General features: G+C 55.1%; 1 gene segment (V, D, J or C); it reads left to right on the top strand.

Annotated features, from left to right (window-relative positions):
* Positions 1-3,462: 3,462 nt before the first annotated feature.
* Positions 3,463-4,260, top strand: LOC128846230 (Ig heavy chain V region 6.96-like). The segment is given in 3 exon segments: positions 3,463-3,508; positions 3,602-3,957; positions 4,168-4,260. Coding segments are annotated over 3 exon segments (495 nt in total).
* Positions 4,261-17,143: the final 12,883 nt, after the last annotated feature.

The following is a 17,143-nucleotide window of genomic DNA, read 5'->3' on the forward strand; positions in this document are numbered from 1 at the left end:
GCACCCACGGGGCCCTGGGAACTGTAGTTCCTTGGCCCGCTCCCTGCCTACAGTGCTGGCCCTGGAGCAGGGAAGGAACTACATTTCCCAGCATTCCCTTGGCCGCGATCAACAGGAAGGGAGGAGGAGGGAGTGGGGAAGCTGAGACCCCATGCACTGCAGATTGCTGGGATAGGGAGCTGGCTGCTAGATGGGGGTGACAGTGTGAATGGGGCACAAGTGTGCCCAAGGAATAGAAGGCTTTGCCCCAGATATCACCCTCAGGGGACTTCCCCAGACTGGATTAGGGACACTGGTGTGACCTCGCCTGGCAGCCCCCAAAGAAGGAACTGGGTGGACTAAATGGACAGTGCCCCTCTCTGTCTGAAGCCTGGCAAGGGAGGTGTGTGGATCCCACCAGAGGGGAGGGGAGGCTCTGCTAGGACCTGGGCAGCTTTAGATACAGTACCAGGCACGTAGGAGGATTTCCACGTCTGAGCCATGGAAGCAGAAATTGTCTTTTCCTTTCCAGATTTAGCCAATATTCGGAAAGGGAATCTAGCACCTGCCTTCCAGATTTGAACACCTCAACATTCAGGAGTGCTCACGCTCAGTTTGGGCAGCTGTTACTTCATTTCTCCCCAATCAAATCTACTGATCCACTGGAATTTGCTGTAGAAAAAGTAGGATCAAATTGAGCAACAAATGCTGGGGTCTTCCCAGTGCTAACTAGGACTGGAATTGCTATTTTCAACAGCCACTACCATTTCGTTTTTAATGTTGTTTGTTTAGAAGGAAGACAGTGATATCGCATTGGCAAATGCCCCATAGAACCGAAGAGTGGAGCAAAAGAATAATAAAGGCACCTCAACTTTTCTTCGTTTATGTAGGACAGTCTCATAATATGGCTCTAGATATCCTCCAATCACACAAGCTGAAAATTGTTCCACTTTACTGCAGTTCTGTAACCATGCGGGAACCAATCCTGTCTGTGCACATCCACAATTCTTACTGAACTCAGAAGTGCCTTGCTTTTGTGACCATCCTGTGATATTTTCAGCCCTTGTAAGCGAAGCCGGTTTACATTTAGTAATTGGGCAGAAGGCCTCTCAGAAAAAGTTAGGTGCCGTAGGAGGTGTTGCTTATTCACTAGGTAATGTGAGACCTTCCTGTTACAATAGGAAACCAGTGCAGCATAGAATTCACTTTGCTCCAAGAGTCTAGAATGGGATCTTTGCTTCTATACGCAGCCCATTAAGACAATGAAAAGACTCCCACTCACTTCAACAGGCTTTGGACAGAACTGGTTATACCCAGGGTAACTCCACTGTCTTCACAGGTCCTGGTCCCACAGCGGAGGGGGGGCATGTGAGCTTGTTGCAGAGCTGCTGCTCAGGGACGGGAACCCCCTGGCACCCCAGCCTCCAAAATCATTCAGGCTGCACTTTCTGCTCGACTAAGTGCTAGCTCAGGGGTGCGTGGGAATTGGTGGCCTCTGCTGCAGGTGATGGGCATCTCAGGTACTTAAAGCCTTGGCCTGGAGGAGGGAAGCGCCTAACTGCAGAGCCTGCAGCTGCCTAGGGCCAGCGCTGAGGATTTAGAGTCCCTAGTGCCGCCGTTGCAAGGTTCAAGCATGCTCAGCCTTGGAATTGCCACTCCTCCCTTGACTAGTAGCTGCAGCTATCTAAGGCTAGCCTCTGGCAACTGGCCCCATGGCCAGAGAAGCTGCAGGTGGCTCTGTGACTACTGGGGCCATTAAGCTACAGCAGATAAAGAAACTGGAGTTAACCTCAAGGAACAGAGGTCACCCGTAGGAAAGGAATGTCAAGGGGAGCAGGGAAAGTCGCAGCAGGTCAGGCTTGGAGCGGGAGAATAGCCCCAGCTGGTGGGGGAGCATGGCCAAAGTAGAAAGGAAACAAGCCTGGGGAGAGGTGGTGGTGACCAGGTAGTAGACTAGCATGTAGATGGGAGCAGAGGGAGAAAGGCTGGTGTCTTCATATTCCCAAGGCCTACGCCCGCACGTTGGGGAAATGGTGTTTGCAGGTGGCTTGCTCACATGGCAGGACGGGGGCTGAGCGAGGGATTTGTCGGAATTGATCAGGTATCTGCTGGCTGTGGAACTCTGAGCTGAGACTAGGACCACATACCATGACGGGTGACATGGGGGGTACTGGGACATGGCTAGAGAAGGTCTGAATGAGGAAGGAGATAAATCTGTGGGGAGTTTCCCTGATCACTATGAAAATTCTGCTCACTGTGGACACTGATAAACCCACATGGGTACAGCTCAGTGAGGAGAACTGGGGGCTGAGGGAGCTGTGTGTGGCAATGCAGATAGTCATGTAGAGGTGTGTGATCAAAATGAAGAATGTCTCTGAGATTCAGTACCAGGTATAATATGGCACCAAAGGCACTGCCACACCAGGCCCACACTCGGAGCCTACAGTGACTACGGGGGGGGGGGGGGGCACAAATATCTTTGGCGCCGAATCCCACAAGAGGTTAATCTGGCCCTGCCCTTTGACTCCGCCTCTCTTCTAAAGTCTCCGGTTTCCACTTCAGCGCTGGGTCCGTCAGGCTCCTGGGAAGCGTCTGCAGTGGGTCTCCAGGGCGCAGTATACACAAAATTGTTCCCATTACACCGATTCAGCGAAAATGCGATTCATTGTCTGCCGAGACAATCCCAGCAACCCTCTGTATTTACAAAGGAGCAGCAGGAGAGCGGAAAACACCGGCCGGTATCACTGTGTGAGAGACTAGACCACAGTGACAAAACCCATCACCAAAACCAACAGCGAGTTAACATCGTATTTGGCTCTTAAAATGGCCAAATTTAAGAAAAGACAGGAACCAACCCCAACAGCCAACTCAAAGGCACTGATTTGTGCTCAGTTTTATTTTACAGAATCCCCGTATGAATGGGAAGTGGAGTCGGAATGGAATGGGAATCGAAGTGTGAACACGAATATGAATATCCATCGTGAATAACAATCTCCCTTCAGTGCTGCCTGAAGCGTCGCCAGACACGAACCCCACTGACCAACGTCACATGGCCCCTCTGCGCATGGGATGGGACTCCAGAGCTGAGTCTCCCCTCCCCTCCCCTCGCCATATCACTCTACAATAAACAGGCCTTCAGTTCCTGTGTGAGGAAATACAGTCACTGCAGGGAGCTGTTCATTCCTCCCAGGGGTCCGGAAGTGTAAGGAGAATCCCAATGCCCTGTGCCCGGCGCTGCACAGACACACAGGACGGGACAGGCTGACTCCCGCACCGGAGCCCTAGGGCGAGTCAGTCAGATCACTGGCAGCAGGAGTGTGTGTCTCTTATAACAAGGGAAATATGCAAATGAGGGAGACAGTTTCCTGTTTAAATCTGTGCCTCTCTCTAACAGGCTGCACCCGGAGACAGGATCTGCAGCCCCTGGGTCTGTGCAGTGACCAGCCAGTCCCCTGAGAACTTTCCCCTCCAGCACCTGGGAAAATGGGATTTTTGCTCCTTGTAATTTTCGCTGTAGCAGCTTTGGAAGGTATTTTCCTCCTCTAAATAACTGGCAGAGTTAGAAGAATATTGTGTTACCACTGTTTTTATACTGATATTTATGGCCTGTCTTTATTCCCAGGTGTCCGGTCCCAGGTGCAGCTGGTGAAGTCTGGAGGGGATGTGAAAAAGCCCGGAGACTCTCTCCGCCTCTCCTGCAAAGCCTCCGGCTTCACCTTCAGCAGCAACTGGATGGACTGGGTCCGACAGGCTCCCGGGAAGGGACTTAAATGGGTCGCCGCTATAAACTCCGGTGGGAGTAGTACATATTACCCTGATTCAGTGAAAGGCCGATTCACCATCTCCAGGGATAATTCCAAGAGTGAGCTGTATCTGCAAATGACTGGCCTGAAGCCCGAGGACACCGCCCGCTATTACTGTGCGAGAGACACAGTGAGGGGAAGCCAGTCTGAGCTCAGACAAAAACCTCTCCCTGCAGTAATTAGAGAAGCCCTTTGGTGTTGGGGGCGCCCAAGGCCTGTAAGTGAAAATAAGATCAGTTCTGGGAAAGGGGCTGGCAGCAACAAACCCTTTTATTGTTATTATCATTCCTCTTCTTTGATTGTACGCAAGGGGAAGGAATTCATACAAGTTCCACAAAGGACAGAACATTCTTGTTGGGTCCCTTCCTCTTTCTTTCCTCTGCAGGGGAAAAATGCTGAGCCCCCCCACAACCTCCCGGGGAGTCACAGATCCATAGACATAAAGGTCGGAGCGGAGCAGGAAGAGAAACTAGTCTGAGCTCCTGCATAATACAGGCCATAGAGCCTCAACCTGGTTCATTCCGGTTCCGTCGAGCACCCTCTTCAATTCAGCATGCTGGGATCCGCTCAGTGTCACCCTGTCAGTGACACATTCCCGCAGAAAGACACCGATCTCTCGGCTTTTGGCACTAAAATACAACACGGGTTTATGTATTTGTTTGTTTTCAGTGGAATAATGTTTCCACCAAAGGTGGCTTTTCTGGCAAAAAGAGAGTTTTCGTATGAGGAAGAAATCCTATTTTGGGAATGTACAAAAACACATTAACATATTCATGATGTGGTTTTCATAATAATAATATGGGAGGACAGCAAGAGAAAGAGGGTGGGCTGCGGAGTCCCCTTCTCCCATTCACCGCGAGGGGGCAGCAATGAGCAAACAGCTCCGCCCTGGGGACAAAACTGAAAAGGGGCTTTGGGGGTTGGAAAACATCACTTTTCAACTCTGTACTGCCCCCAGCTGCTCGTATGTGCATAGAAACTGCAGGTGCCCATTGACTCTGGCAATTCGCCCCGGAACTTTGTGGGGAAAATAACTGGTGAATATTTTCAAAAGAAAAGCAGCCACAAAATTACATCTCGACTGAGGTTCCACTCACCTGAAAACCAATGACTTTGAGATGAAGCCCAAATTAAGATCTGCCTCTTCCCTTTGAGCCATAGATGAAGACATTGGCAAACATGGTTATTTTTAATATCAGTCTTCCTGCGTGAGCTTGAGCAACTCAGAGCCAGACTGTAAAAGGTATTTAGGTTTCCAAAGAAGGACATTGGCATCTAATGACATTCTGAAGACACCTAAACTACTAAATCCCATTGAAATCAGGAGGGGTTCGAAGTCTGGACACTTTTGTTGATCCCACTAGGTGCCTTACTGCATTTTAGGGCACCTAAATACCTTTTAAAATCTCCCTCTTTGTGCCTGGGTCCCCGCTTGGTAGAAAGTACATTTTGTTACATCACTGTAGTGTTGTGAGGTTAAATACATTAAATCTGGTGAGGTGCTGAGATGCTATGGTCATGGGTGCTCCCAGAAGTATGTAAGACAGATAGATGGAAAATATGACTATACGTATTTGTGTCATTATAGTTACCAAAACAACAAGGAGTCTGGTTGCATCTTAAAGACTAACAGATTTATTTGGGCATAAGCTTTCGTGAGTAAAAACCTCACTTCTTCGGATGCATAGAGTGAAAGTTACAGATGCAGGCATTATATACTGACACATGAAGAGCAGGGAGTTACTTCGCAAGTGGAGAACCAGTGTTGACAGGGCCAATTCAATCAGGGTGGATGTAGTCCACTCCCAATAATAGATGAGGAGGTGTCAATTCCAGGAGAGGAAAAGCTGCTTCTGTAGTGAGCCGGCCACTCCCAGTCCCTATTCAAGCCCAGATTAATGGTGTTAAATTTGTAAATGAATTTTAGTTCTGCTGTTTCTCTTTGAAGTCTGTTTCTGAAGTTTTTTTGTTCAATGATAGTGACTTTTAAATCTGTAATAGAATGACCAGGGAGATTGAAGTGTTCACCTACTGGCTTTTGTATGTTACCATTCCTGATGTCCGATTTGTGTACATTTATTCTTTTGCAGAGGGACTGTCCAGTTTGGCCAATGTACATGGCAGAGGGGCATTGCTGGCACATGATGGCATATATAACATTAGTGAATGTGCAGGTGAATGAGCCCTTGATGGTGTGGTTGATGTGGTTGGGTCCTCTGATGGTGTCGCCAGAGTAGATATGGGGACAGAGTAGGCAACGAGGTTTGCTACAGGGATAGGTTCCTGGGTTGGTGTTTCTGTGGTGTGGTATGTAGTTGCTGGTGAGTATTTGCTGCAGGTTGGGGGGTTGTCTGTAAGCGAGGACTGGCCTGCCTCCCAAGGTCTGTGAGAGTGAGGGATCATTTTCTAGGATAGGTTGTAGATCGTGGATAATGCGCTGGAGAGGTTTTAGCTGGGGGCTGTATGTGATGGCCAGTGGTGTTCTGTTATTGTCCTTGTTGGGCCTGTCCTGTAGTAGGTGATTTCTGGGTACCCATCTTGCTCTGTCAGTCTGTTTCCTCACTTCCCCAGGTGGCTATTGTAGTTTTATGAATGCTTGATAAAGATCCTGTAGGTGTTTGTCTCTGTCTGAGGGGTTGGAGCAAATTCGGTTGTATCTTAGGGCTTGGCTGTAGACAATGGATCATGTGATGTGTCTTGGATGGAAGCTGGAGGCATGTAGATACGTATAGCGGTCAGTAGGTTTCTGGTATAGGGTGGTGTTTATGTGACCATCACTTATTTGCACTGTAGTGTCCAGGAAGTGGATCTCTTGTGTGGACTGGTCCAGGCTGAGGTTGATGGTGGGGTGGAAATTGTTGAAGTCCAGGTGGAATTCTTCAAGGGCCTCCTTTCCATGGGTCCATATGATGAAGATGTCATCAATGTAGCGCAAGTAGAGGCGGGGCACTAGGGGACAAGAGCTGAGGAAGCGTTGTTCTAAGTCAGCCATAAAAATGTTGGCATACTGTGGGGCCATGCGGGTACCCATAGCAGTGCCACTGACTTGAAGGTATAAGTTGTCCCCAAATCTGAAGTGGTTGTGGGTGAGGACAAAGTCACAAAGCTCAGCCACCAGGCGTGCTGTGGCCTCAAAAGGGATACTGTTCCTGACAGCTTGTAGTCCATCCTCATGTGGAATATTGGTGTAGAGGGCTTCTACATCCATGGTGGCCAGGATGGTGTTTTCAGGAAGAACATCAATGCATTGTAGTTTCCTCAGGAAGTCAGTGGTGTCTCGAAGATAGCTGGGAGTGCTGGTACCGTAGGGTCTGAGGAGAGAGTCCAAATAGCCAGATAATCCTGCTGTAAGAGTGCCAATGCCTGAGATGATGGGGCGTCCAGGGTTTCCGGGTTTATGGATCTTGGGTAGCAGATAGAATACCCCTGGTCGGGGTTCTGAGTGGCTGGCTCACTACAGAAGCAGCTTTTCCTCTCCTGGAATTGACACCTCCTCATCTATTATTGGGAGTGGACTACATCCACCCTGATTGAATTGGCCCTGTCAACACTGGTTCTCCACTTGCGAAGTAACTCCCTGTTCTCCATGTGTCAGTATATAATGCCTGCATCTGTAACTTTCACTCTATGCATCTGAAGAAGTGAGGTTTTTACCCACGAAAGCTTATGCCCAAATAAATCTGTTAGTCTTTAAGGTGCCACCAGACTCCTGGTTGTTTTTGTAGATACAGACTAACACGGCTACCCCCTGATACTTGACACTTAGACCTGATTATCAGTGATTTCAGCTGCAGTGGTCACTTAACAGAACAAAAGACTATCTATGGAGCTTTCAGAGTAGCAGCCGTGTTAGTCTGTATCCGCAAAAAGAAGAACAGGCTATCTATGGAGCCTAATCAGCTCTGTCCTTAAACAATGGCGAGGGACAGGTCCCCAACCTCTCTCTTGATGCCCTCAATCAGCACAGACTAAGTACAGTTCTACTGCCCTTTACTCAGAAGATAAGAACAACAACATTTCATCCCCCCTCCCCCTGCATTCAAGTGATTTGTAACCCAACCCCAGCCAAACTCTATCACTTGGGCAACACCGCTCTGTTTGCTGGATTCCTAGGTAGATTAGGTGTCAATGTAAATACAATCTGGTCCAGAAGCCTTTCCCCCCAGCCCCATAAAAAACAACAGCTGTAGAAGGAAGCTAGTCTATGCTCATACTTTTCAAATCTATGATACTTTTTCAAATACACGTATTTTATCATACACTGTATATGCATTTAAAGTGTGTATTAATGTTTCAATTTCCTTTCAAATTTCCAAACAGTCACTAAATTGGCATGTAACTAGTTCACAAAACTGGGGTGGGGGTGGGGGTTTTGGGAAATCACTGGCTGGTGGAGTCTGGAGGGGATGTAAAAGAGCCTGGAGACTCTCTCTGCCTCTCCTGCAAAGCCTCCGTGTTCCCATTCAGCAGCTACTGGATGCGCCGGGTCCGTCAGGCCCCCGGGAAGGGGCTGGAGTGGGTCGCCCGTATCAGGGAGCAGCATATACTACGGCGACGCAGTCAAGGGGCGATTCACCATCTCCAGGGACAATCCCAACAATCCCTGCTGTATCTGCAACTGACCAGCCTGAGAGACGAGGGCACCGCCTGGTATCAGACACACACCCTGCCCAGTGAAGGGGAAGCCGGGCTGAGCTCAGACAAAAACCTCCTGTGGCGGTTACCAGAGAAAGTCCCAGCTGGTTTGATGCTGAGAGGCCGCGCACTGGGAGCTCACAGGAGACAGTAATTTCCTCTGTTTGAAATGGGGAAAATGAACCCGGTTGTTCAGTCAGATCTAGATCCACAGGAGGTGGAGGTACCGGGTTTCCTGCACTGGGTGTGGTGGGGATTCACTCGGTCCCAAATATTCTATTACAGATGTAAGCGGGGGAATGGTCCCGCTATTGTGGGGAACTTTCCTGGCTTATACATGACCCCGGTGAAGTGGGCTAGCCAGCGAAAGGATCTCAGTCCTCGCTCCCACTTCCTTTACCCAGAGGCTGCCTGACCTCGAGGGCTCCCCTGCCACTCTCCTGTCTGGCAGAGTCCTCGTAACCCCAACTAGGCTGGGCCCAGGATTCCTGGGGGGCTCGACCCCCAACCTTGTCGTGGTCACTCAGGGCAGGGGTTAGGGTGTTCCCACTCCGGGGGGCTCTCTCGGCACTGGATGCTTCCCTGACCCACTGATCATCACACACAGTTCAAAGCAAATACAATTTATTAAACAGCAATCAATTTAAAAAATAAGGAAAAAAATTGGAAAGGTTAAAGGAAAACCCGTCACCCCGCTCTGTGGCACGGGGATGTCACAGCCAGCGTCTCTGGGATGTCAGGGAAGTTCAGTCTGTTCCTCACATGTCCCAGGCCCCTGCCCAGGCCCTGGCTGTGCTGCAGAGACGCTGCGGGTTGGACACTTGCTCTGGCGGTGGCCACACGCTCTCAGGCTCTAGGTGGCAGGAACCTTCGGCCCAGCATTGCCCCCGCCCCGTCGGGGTTACGATCCCCCTCCCAGTCTGGCCTCCAAAGCCTCTGAGCTGGGGGCATCTCCCTGTGCTGGGCCCTCTGCCCAGGGTCCCCCTCGCTCTCCCCAGCTGCCCCCCGCACCCAGCTCCAGACTTCGCCAGCTCCAGCCCCAGCCCCAACCCCGGCTCCAGCCCCAGCCCCCGGCCCCAGCCCCCGGCTCCAGCCCCAGCCCCCAGCTCCAGCTCCAGCCCCAGCCCCCAGCTCCAGCCCCAACCCCCAACCCTAGGGTTACCATACGTCCTCTTTTTCCCGGACATGTCCGGCTTTTCGGCAGTCAAACCCCCGTCCGGGGGGAATTGCCAAAAAGCGGAACATGTCCGGGAAAATGGCGGCTCTGTTTAAGAGCCCGGCTGCCTGAACGCTACCGGCTTCGGGCAGCCCCGTGCCCGGAGACCCTGCGCCGCCGGAGCCCGGGAGGGGAAGTGCCCGGCTGGGGGCGCAGGGTCTCCAGGCACGGGGCTGCCCGAAGCCGGTAGCTCTCGGGCAGCCCGGCTCTTAAACAGAGCCTCCAGCGGCTGGGGCTCTGTGTAACTGACACTGTGTCAGTTACACACAGCCCCGGCGGCTGGAGACCCTGCGCCGCCGGAGCCCGGGACTGGAAGTGCCCGGCTGGGGGCGCAGGGTCCGGAGGCACGGGGGCTGCCCGAAGCCGGTAGCGCTTGGGCAGCCCGGCTCTTAAACAGAGCCTAAGAGGAGCAGAGCCTCCAGCTGCGGGGGCTCTGCTCCTCTTCGGCTCTGTGTAACTTACACAGTGTAAGTTACACAGAGCCGCCGGAGCCCCGGAGGGGAAGTGCCCGGCCGGGGGCACAGGGTCCGGAGGAATAGGGGCTGCCCAAAGCCCGAGCGCTACCGGCTTCACGGTTTGCTGGGCAGCCTCCAGACCCTGCGCTTCCCCTCCCGGGCACCAGCTGCGCTGGGGAAGCGCCGGCTGGGGGCGCAGGGTCTGGGGGCTGCCCAGGAAACCGTGATGCTGGTAGCACTGGGGCAGCCCTTTCCCCCTGGCTGGGAGTGGGAGGGAGGAGGGGGCGGAGTTAGGGTGGGGGAAGGGGCGGAGTTGGGGCGGGGCTAGGGGTGGGGAAATGGGCGGGGCCATGGCCCGTGGAGGGTCCTCTTTTTTTATTTTTGAGATATGGTAACCCTACCCAACCCCCAGCTCCAGCTCCAGCCCCAGCTCCAGCCCCAACCCCCCAGCTCCAGCTCCAACTCCAGCTCCAGCCCCAACCCCTGCCCCAGCCCCAACCCCCCAGCCCCAGCTCCAGCCCCCAGCCCCAGCCCCAACCCCCAGCTCCAGCCCCAACCCCAGGCCCCAGCCCCAACCCCAGCCCCAACCCCCAGCTCCAGCTCCAACCCCCCAGCTCCAGCCCCAACCCCCCAGCTCCAGCCCCAACCCCCAGCTCCAGCTCCAGCCCCAACCCCCAGCCCCAGCTCCGGCCCCCAGCTCCAGCCCCAACCCCCCAGCTCCAGCCCCAGCCCCAGCCCCAACCCCAACCCCCAGCCCCCAGCCCCAACCCCCAGCTCCAGCCCCAGCCCCCCAGCTCCAGCCCCAACCCCCCAGCTCCAGCCCCCAGCTCCAGCCCCAACCCCCCAGCTCCAACCCCCAGCTCCAGCCCCAGCCCCAACCCCCCAGCTCCAACCCCAACCCCCAGCTCCAGCCCCAGCCCCCAGCTCCAGCCCCAGCCCCAACCCCCCAGCTCCAGCCCCAACCCCCCAGCTCCAGCCCCAACCCCCAGCCCCAACCCCCAGCTCCAGCCCCAGCCCCAACCCCCCAGCTCCAGCCCCAACCCCCAGCTCCAGCCCCCAGCTCCAGCCCCAGCCCCAACCCCCCAGCTCCAGCTCCAGCCCCCAGCTCCAGCTCCAGCCCCCAGCTCCAGCTCCAGCCCCAGCCCCAACCCCCAGCTCCAGCCCCCAGCCCCAACCCCCAGCTCCAGCCCCAACCCCCAGCTCCAGCTCCAGCCCCAGCTCCAGCCCCAACCCCCCAGCTCCAGCTCCAGCCCCAACCCCCCAGCTCCAGCTCCAGCCCCAACCCCCCAGCTCCAGCTCCAGCCCCGGCTCCGGCCCCCAGCTCCAGCCCCAACCCCAGTTCCAGCCCCGGCCCCGGCTCCAGCCCCGGCTCCAGCCCCAACCCCCAGCTCCAGCCCCGGCTCCGGCCCCCAGCTCCAGCCCCCAACCCCAACCCCCAGCTCCAGCCCCAACCCCAGCCCCTGCCCCAGCTCCAGCCTGTCTCAGCAGCTGCTGCTGTTTGGCCTCCAGCCCCTGGGCTGCATCTCTGGCCCCTCCGGCTCCGGTGGCTGCAGCTCTGCCCCCAGCACAGCTCGGCTCTCTGGGCTGCTTCTGTGACTCTGCTCCCAGCTCTGACCTGCTCCCTGGGCTGCGTCTCTGGCCCCTCCGGCTGGCCCGGTTCTGCTCCCAGCTCAGCTGGGCCCCTGCTCCCTCCTTAGCTCTGCCCCCTCTGTCTGACCCAGGTCATTCCAGCTCACAGGGAGGGCGGGACCCCCCGCCTCCTGACTCCCTGATTAGCTGCCCGCCCTGTCAATCAAGCTAACCTGGCGCATTGGCCTCTCCCCATTGTTCCTGGGGCCTGTCAGTCTCAGGCCCCTGATTTGCCATCGACCCCTCCCCTTTTAGTGCTGGGAGCTAGCCACCAAAACCCCCCCACTGAGTGTTAGTAAGGGGGCAACAGTCCCCTTACATGCCCCCTTGCTAAAATACTGCCACAGCCACAATATTCACACCGGTACATCCAGGCCCCATAGTAACAACATATACCCACATCATGTCATATTAAAAACCCCATTAATTACCAAAAGAACATTTAACATTCTACATCTACTTCTTCATACTATACCTGACAATATTCATTAAAACACTACATCGAACCAATAACGTAACCATCTCTACGTTTAATAGGCAGTACACTCTTAATAGTTCTCTGGGACCTTCTTAGGACTGATAGTTCATTACCCATTTTCTATTCCCCTGGTAACACCAGGTCACTTTGAGGGATCTGGCCATTTTCGTCGGTTTGGGTTTGCCCCATTGGTTTCAGTCTGCTCGGGAAATGCTGCTCTATGCCTCCTACGAGCCCTGGTCAGACTAAAAGTCCCACGTTCTAGCTGATCCGTATGTACTACTCTCTCAGGACCTCCTCCTTCAGGCCGGATGGTGTAAACTGGTAGCTCCGGATTGTTGTGAGCGACTACAATGTGGGGATTTGATTCCCACTTGTCCTGTATTTTATTACGCCCCCGGTGTCCATGGTTACGAACTAGTACATGGACACCAGGCCTCATGAGAGCCCCACTGGACTTGCAATCATAAGTCCTTCTCCTACTTTGGGCTGTGACTTTAGTTATATTGAGAGCAACTTCACAAGATATCTTCAGCCTCTCATGGTGACCTTTAACCCAGTCATCCAAACTGGTCACCTCATCCTTAGAAAAGACTTCTTGATGCTTCTCTGGTAAAGCCCTTAAGTTACCCACCTGCGCAGGCATCAGCCCCTGGCCATAGGCGTGCACAGCACATTTCATTAGGGTGTGCACCCAGGGAGTCCCGCCCTAGCCCCGCCCCCGCCCTGCCCTATCCACTCCCTCCTACTTCCCACCCCCTGACTGCCCCCCTCAGAACCCCCAACCGCCCCCGCTCCTTGTCCCCTGACTACCCCCTCCTGGGACCCCTGCCCCAACTGCCCCCCAGGACCCCACCCCCTATCTAAGCCTCCCTGCTCCTTGTCCCCTGACTGCCCCCCTAGGACCCTACCCCCTACCTGTCCCCTGACTGCCCCAACCCTTATCCACACCCCCACACCCAGACAGGCCCCCGGGACTTCCACGCCTATCCAACTGCTCCCCGACCCCTGACAGGACCCCCAGAACTCCCAACCCATACAACCCCCCTGGCTCCCTGCTTGCCCCTACCCCTCTCCACACCCCTGCCTCCTGACAGCCCCCCCGAACTCCCGACTCATCCAACCCCCCCAGCTCCTTGTCCCCTGACCACCCACTCCAGAGACCCCCCACCCAAACTACCCCCCCAGGACCATCCTTGATCCCTGTCCCCTGACTGCTCTGACCCCTATACACCCCCACCCCCTGACAGACCCCGGGACTCCCATGCCCCATCCAACCCCCCCTGCTCCCTGACTGCCCCCTCCAGAGACCCTCTACCTCTGTCCAACCCACCCTGCTCCCTGTCCCCAGACTGTCCCCACCCCTTATCCAACCAGCGCCGGCTCCAGGTTTTCTGCCGCCCCAAGCGGCAAAAAAAAAAAAAAAAAGCCGTGGCAGCACGTTTGCGCCGCTCCACTCTTCAGCGGCAATTCGGCGGCAGGTCCTTCACTCCGAGAGGGACTTGCCGCGGAATTGCCGCTGAAAACCCAGACGTTCCACCCCAATAACGGCCGGAGTGCCGCCCCTTAGTATCCACCCCCCACCTGCCTAAGGCTCTGGGATGGAGTTTGGGTCGGGGGGGTCTGGGGTGCAGGTTCTGGGATGGAGTTTGGGTGCAGGCTCTGGGCTGGGGGTGGGGATGTAGGAGGGGTGAGGGGTGCAGGCTCTGGGAGGGTTTGAAAGTGGGAGGAGGTGCAGAGGGAGGGGGTGCAGGCTCTGGGAGGGAGTTTGGGTGCTGGGTGCAGGCTCCGGGCTGTGGCAGGGGGTCAGTGTGCAGGAGGGGTGAGGGGTGCAGGCTCTGGGAGGGAGTTTGGGTGCAGGCTCTGGGCTGGGAGTGGGGGTGTAGGAGGGCGTGAGGGGTGCAGGCTCTGGGATAGAGTTTGAGTGCTGGGTGCAGGCTCCGGGCTGTGGCAGGGGTCGGTGTGCAGGAGGGGGTGAGGGGTGCAGGCTCTGGGATGGAGTTTGAAAGTGGGAGGGGGTGCAGAGGGAGGGGGTGCAGGCTCTGGGAGGGAGTTTGTGGGGCAGGAGGGGGTGTTTGGGAAGGGGGAGGGGGTGCATGCTCTGGGAGGGAGTTTGGGGATAGGAGAGGGTGCAGGGGTGAGGGCTGCAGGGCTGAGGATGAGGGGTTCATCATGCAGTGGGGGCTCAGGGCTGGGGCAGAGGATTAGAGTGTGGGGGGATGAGGGCTCAGGGCTGGGGCAGAGGATTAGGGTGGATGAGGGCTGGGGCTGGGGTTGAGGGGTTTGGGGTGTTGGAGAGGCTCAGGGCTAGGGCGGAAGGGCAGGGTAAGGGCAGCCTGCCCTGCCAAGAGGGGATGGGGGGCACTAGGACTCTGGGGCAGCAGACAGCAGTTGTGCAGGAATGTGCTACACCAGCAGCACAAGCAGGCAGGGGAGAGGTGCACACTTTCTTTCAGGCAGGGACACTCCGGGGAGGGGTGGAGGAGATCTGCAGAGGTGTGGCAGGCAAGACCCACGGGGGGGTGGCAAGCGGGGGGGAGACCCACGGGGGGGTGGCAGGTGGGGGCGAGCCCGGGAAGGAGGAGGAGGGGCCGGCGGCTTGCTGCTGCCGGGAAAGTGGAGCCATTTGACACCCAGCACACCCCGTGCACACGCCTGTGCCCCTGGCGTGCTGCTTGAACTGGAACTGGCAGTCTCTCACCACATCTTTCTTGAGGAAAGGTAACTCGTCCTCCCTTCTCCCCCCTTGTCACCCACACAGGGCCAGCTCCAGGCACCAGCCCAGCAAGCAGGTGCTTGGGGCGCCAAGGGGAAGGGGCGGCATGTCAGGCTGTTCGGCGGCAATTCAGCGGCGAGTCCCTCTCGGAGGGAAGCACCTGACGCCGAATTCCCGCTGAAGAAGAAAGCGACACGGTGGAGCTGCCGCCGGAGTGCCGCCGATCGCAATTGCGATCACAGCTTTTTTTTTTTCCTGCCGCTTGGGGCAGCAAAATCCCTGGAGCCGGTCCTCCAGCAGCTCATTTCCATTCTCTTCAAACGTTACCTTCACGTGAGGAACCACTCCCTCAGGCCGGCGCACCTCTGCAGTTCTGTGTTGGGGATGCAACTCCACAGCCTTCACACTTGAGTTTAGAAGAGTCACTGGTGCTCTTCCTTTGATGGCATTAGTCGGTACATTGGCTGGCTGGAGCCTATTAGCCAATCAAAACACACCCACAGACACTGATATGGGTTAAAAGGAATTATTATCTGTCAACCAGAAGCCCAAATAGTCCCATGTTCACCTCTCAGTTCCCGTGTGGGGATAGAAAGCAGGAGAGGTGAAAACACAAACCCCGTCAGCTATAAAAGGGAACAAGGCTGTTCCCCAAATCCCTGTTGGTCAATGCCATAGAGCTGTGCAGTGTCTGTTTATAGATTTATTTGACTTCCTGCCCTGTACATTGTCTCCCTTCTATTAGCCTCATCACTGAACTGGTCTCCAGCCAGTCTGAGAGCCTAGGACCATGGCGCATTATGGAGCCAGCCACCCACCCACCATCATCCTCTGAGTGTCCTTCAGTGAAACTGTCTATGGAACGTTCCCCGAGAACATTCTCTCTCTCTCTCTCTCTCTCTCTCTCTCTCTCTCTCTCTCTCTCTCCAGTGTGTGGGAATGAGTGTGGGGATATGAAAGGAAACAAGGGTGGTAATGGGAATGGAGATCTGTGTTTCAGCGTGAATGATGATACTTGTCTGAATGTCAGTGGGAATGGAAATATTTTCATTGTTGTTTTTGTTGTTATCCCTCAATTTTACATCATGGGAATGTTGCAAAAACACATAGCGTTCATATCATACAAGTTCTTTAAACTCAACCAGGAGAAAGCTTCTGTCTACACTTTATTGATGTAAATGACCTTGATGATGATGATGCTCAGTGGTGATAGATTTGGTGCTGGTTGTGGGTCTAGCGACTAGGGTCTCCAAAAGCTGGGAATGGGTGACAGGGGGTGGATCACTCCGTGATTCCCTGTTCTGTTCATTCCCTCTGTGGCACCTGGCATTGGCCACTCTCCGGAGACAGGACACTGGGCTAGATGGACCTTTGGTCTGACTCAGTCTGGCCTTCCTTATGTTCTTAATGATAGTCTAGGCTCCCATAGTCCTAGGCACGGTACAAACACAGACCATAAAACCTCTCTCAGTCCCACCGAGTTTACAATCCGAGTGTAAATGGGAAGTGGAGTGTGACTGGGAACAGGAATATAAACAAGAATATAAATATCAGCCGAGCATAAAAATCTTCCTTAACTGTAGCCTGAATCCTCCCTCGACTCTCCCCTAAAGAAAAACTCCCAGACACGTCGCTCTCGGCCCACTAATGTCAGGGAGGCTCCACTGCAAAACCTTAATTCTGTCCTCAGACTCCCCTCCTCCCCCAGCTTCTCCCACCTGCACCCACAGGCAGCCCCCAGACCTGGTCCAAAGCATGAGCCAGACTTGCTCAGATCACGTTTCTAGTGTCATGGATCATTTCAATGTAGCCGGTCACTGCTGGGAAGGGAAAGGGGCTTCTGTCCCAAATCCGTCCCAGCACCATGGGAAATCTTCCCTCTCCAGCAGGTGGCCCAGCCGGATGGATCCCTGGAAAACGACCCCTCCCCAGAAACTGACCCCCCTGACCGGACGTTGCATGGCCCCTGTGCGCGTGGAACAGGGCTCCAGAGCTGAGTCCCGTCCCCGCCCTCCCTCCCCTGTGACCCAGTATCACCTCACAATAGCCAGGCCCTCAGTTCCTGGGTGAGGAAAAACAGCCAATGAAGGGAGGTGTTCATTACTCCCAGGGGTCTGAAAGTGTCAGGAGGATCCCAGCGCCCTGTACCAGGCGCTGCACAGACACACAGGACGGGACAGTCTGACTCCCGCACCCGGAGCCCTAGGGCGAGTCAGTCAGATCACTGGCAGC

The sequence above is a fragment of the Malaclemys terrapin genome, chromosome 12 (assembly GCF_027887155.1).
Source record: "Malaclemys terrapin pileata isolate rMalTer1 chromosome 12, rMalTer1.hap1, whole genome shotgun sequence".
Lineage (NCBI taxonomy): Eukaryota > Metazoa > Chordata > Testudines > Emydidae > Malaclemys > Malaclemys terrapin.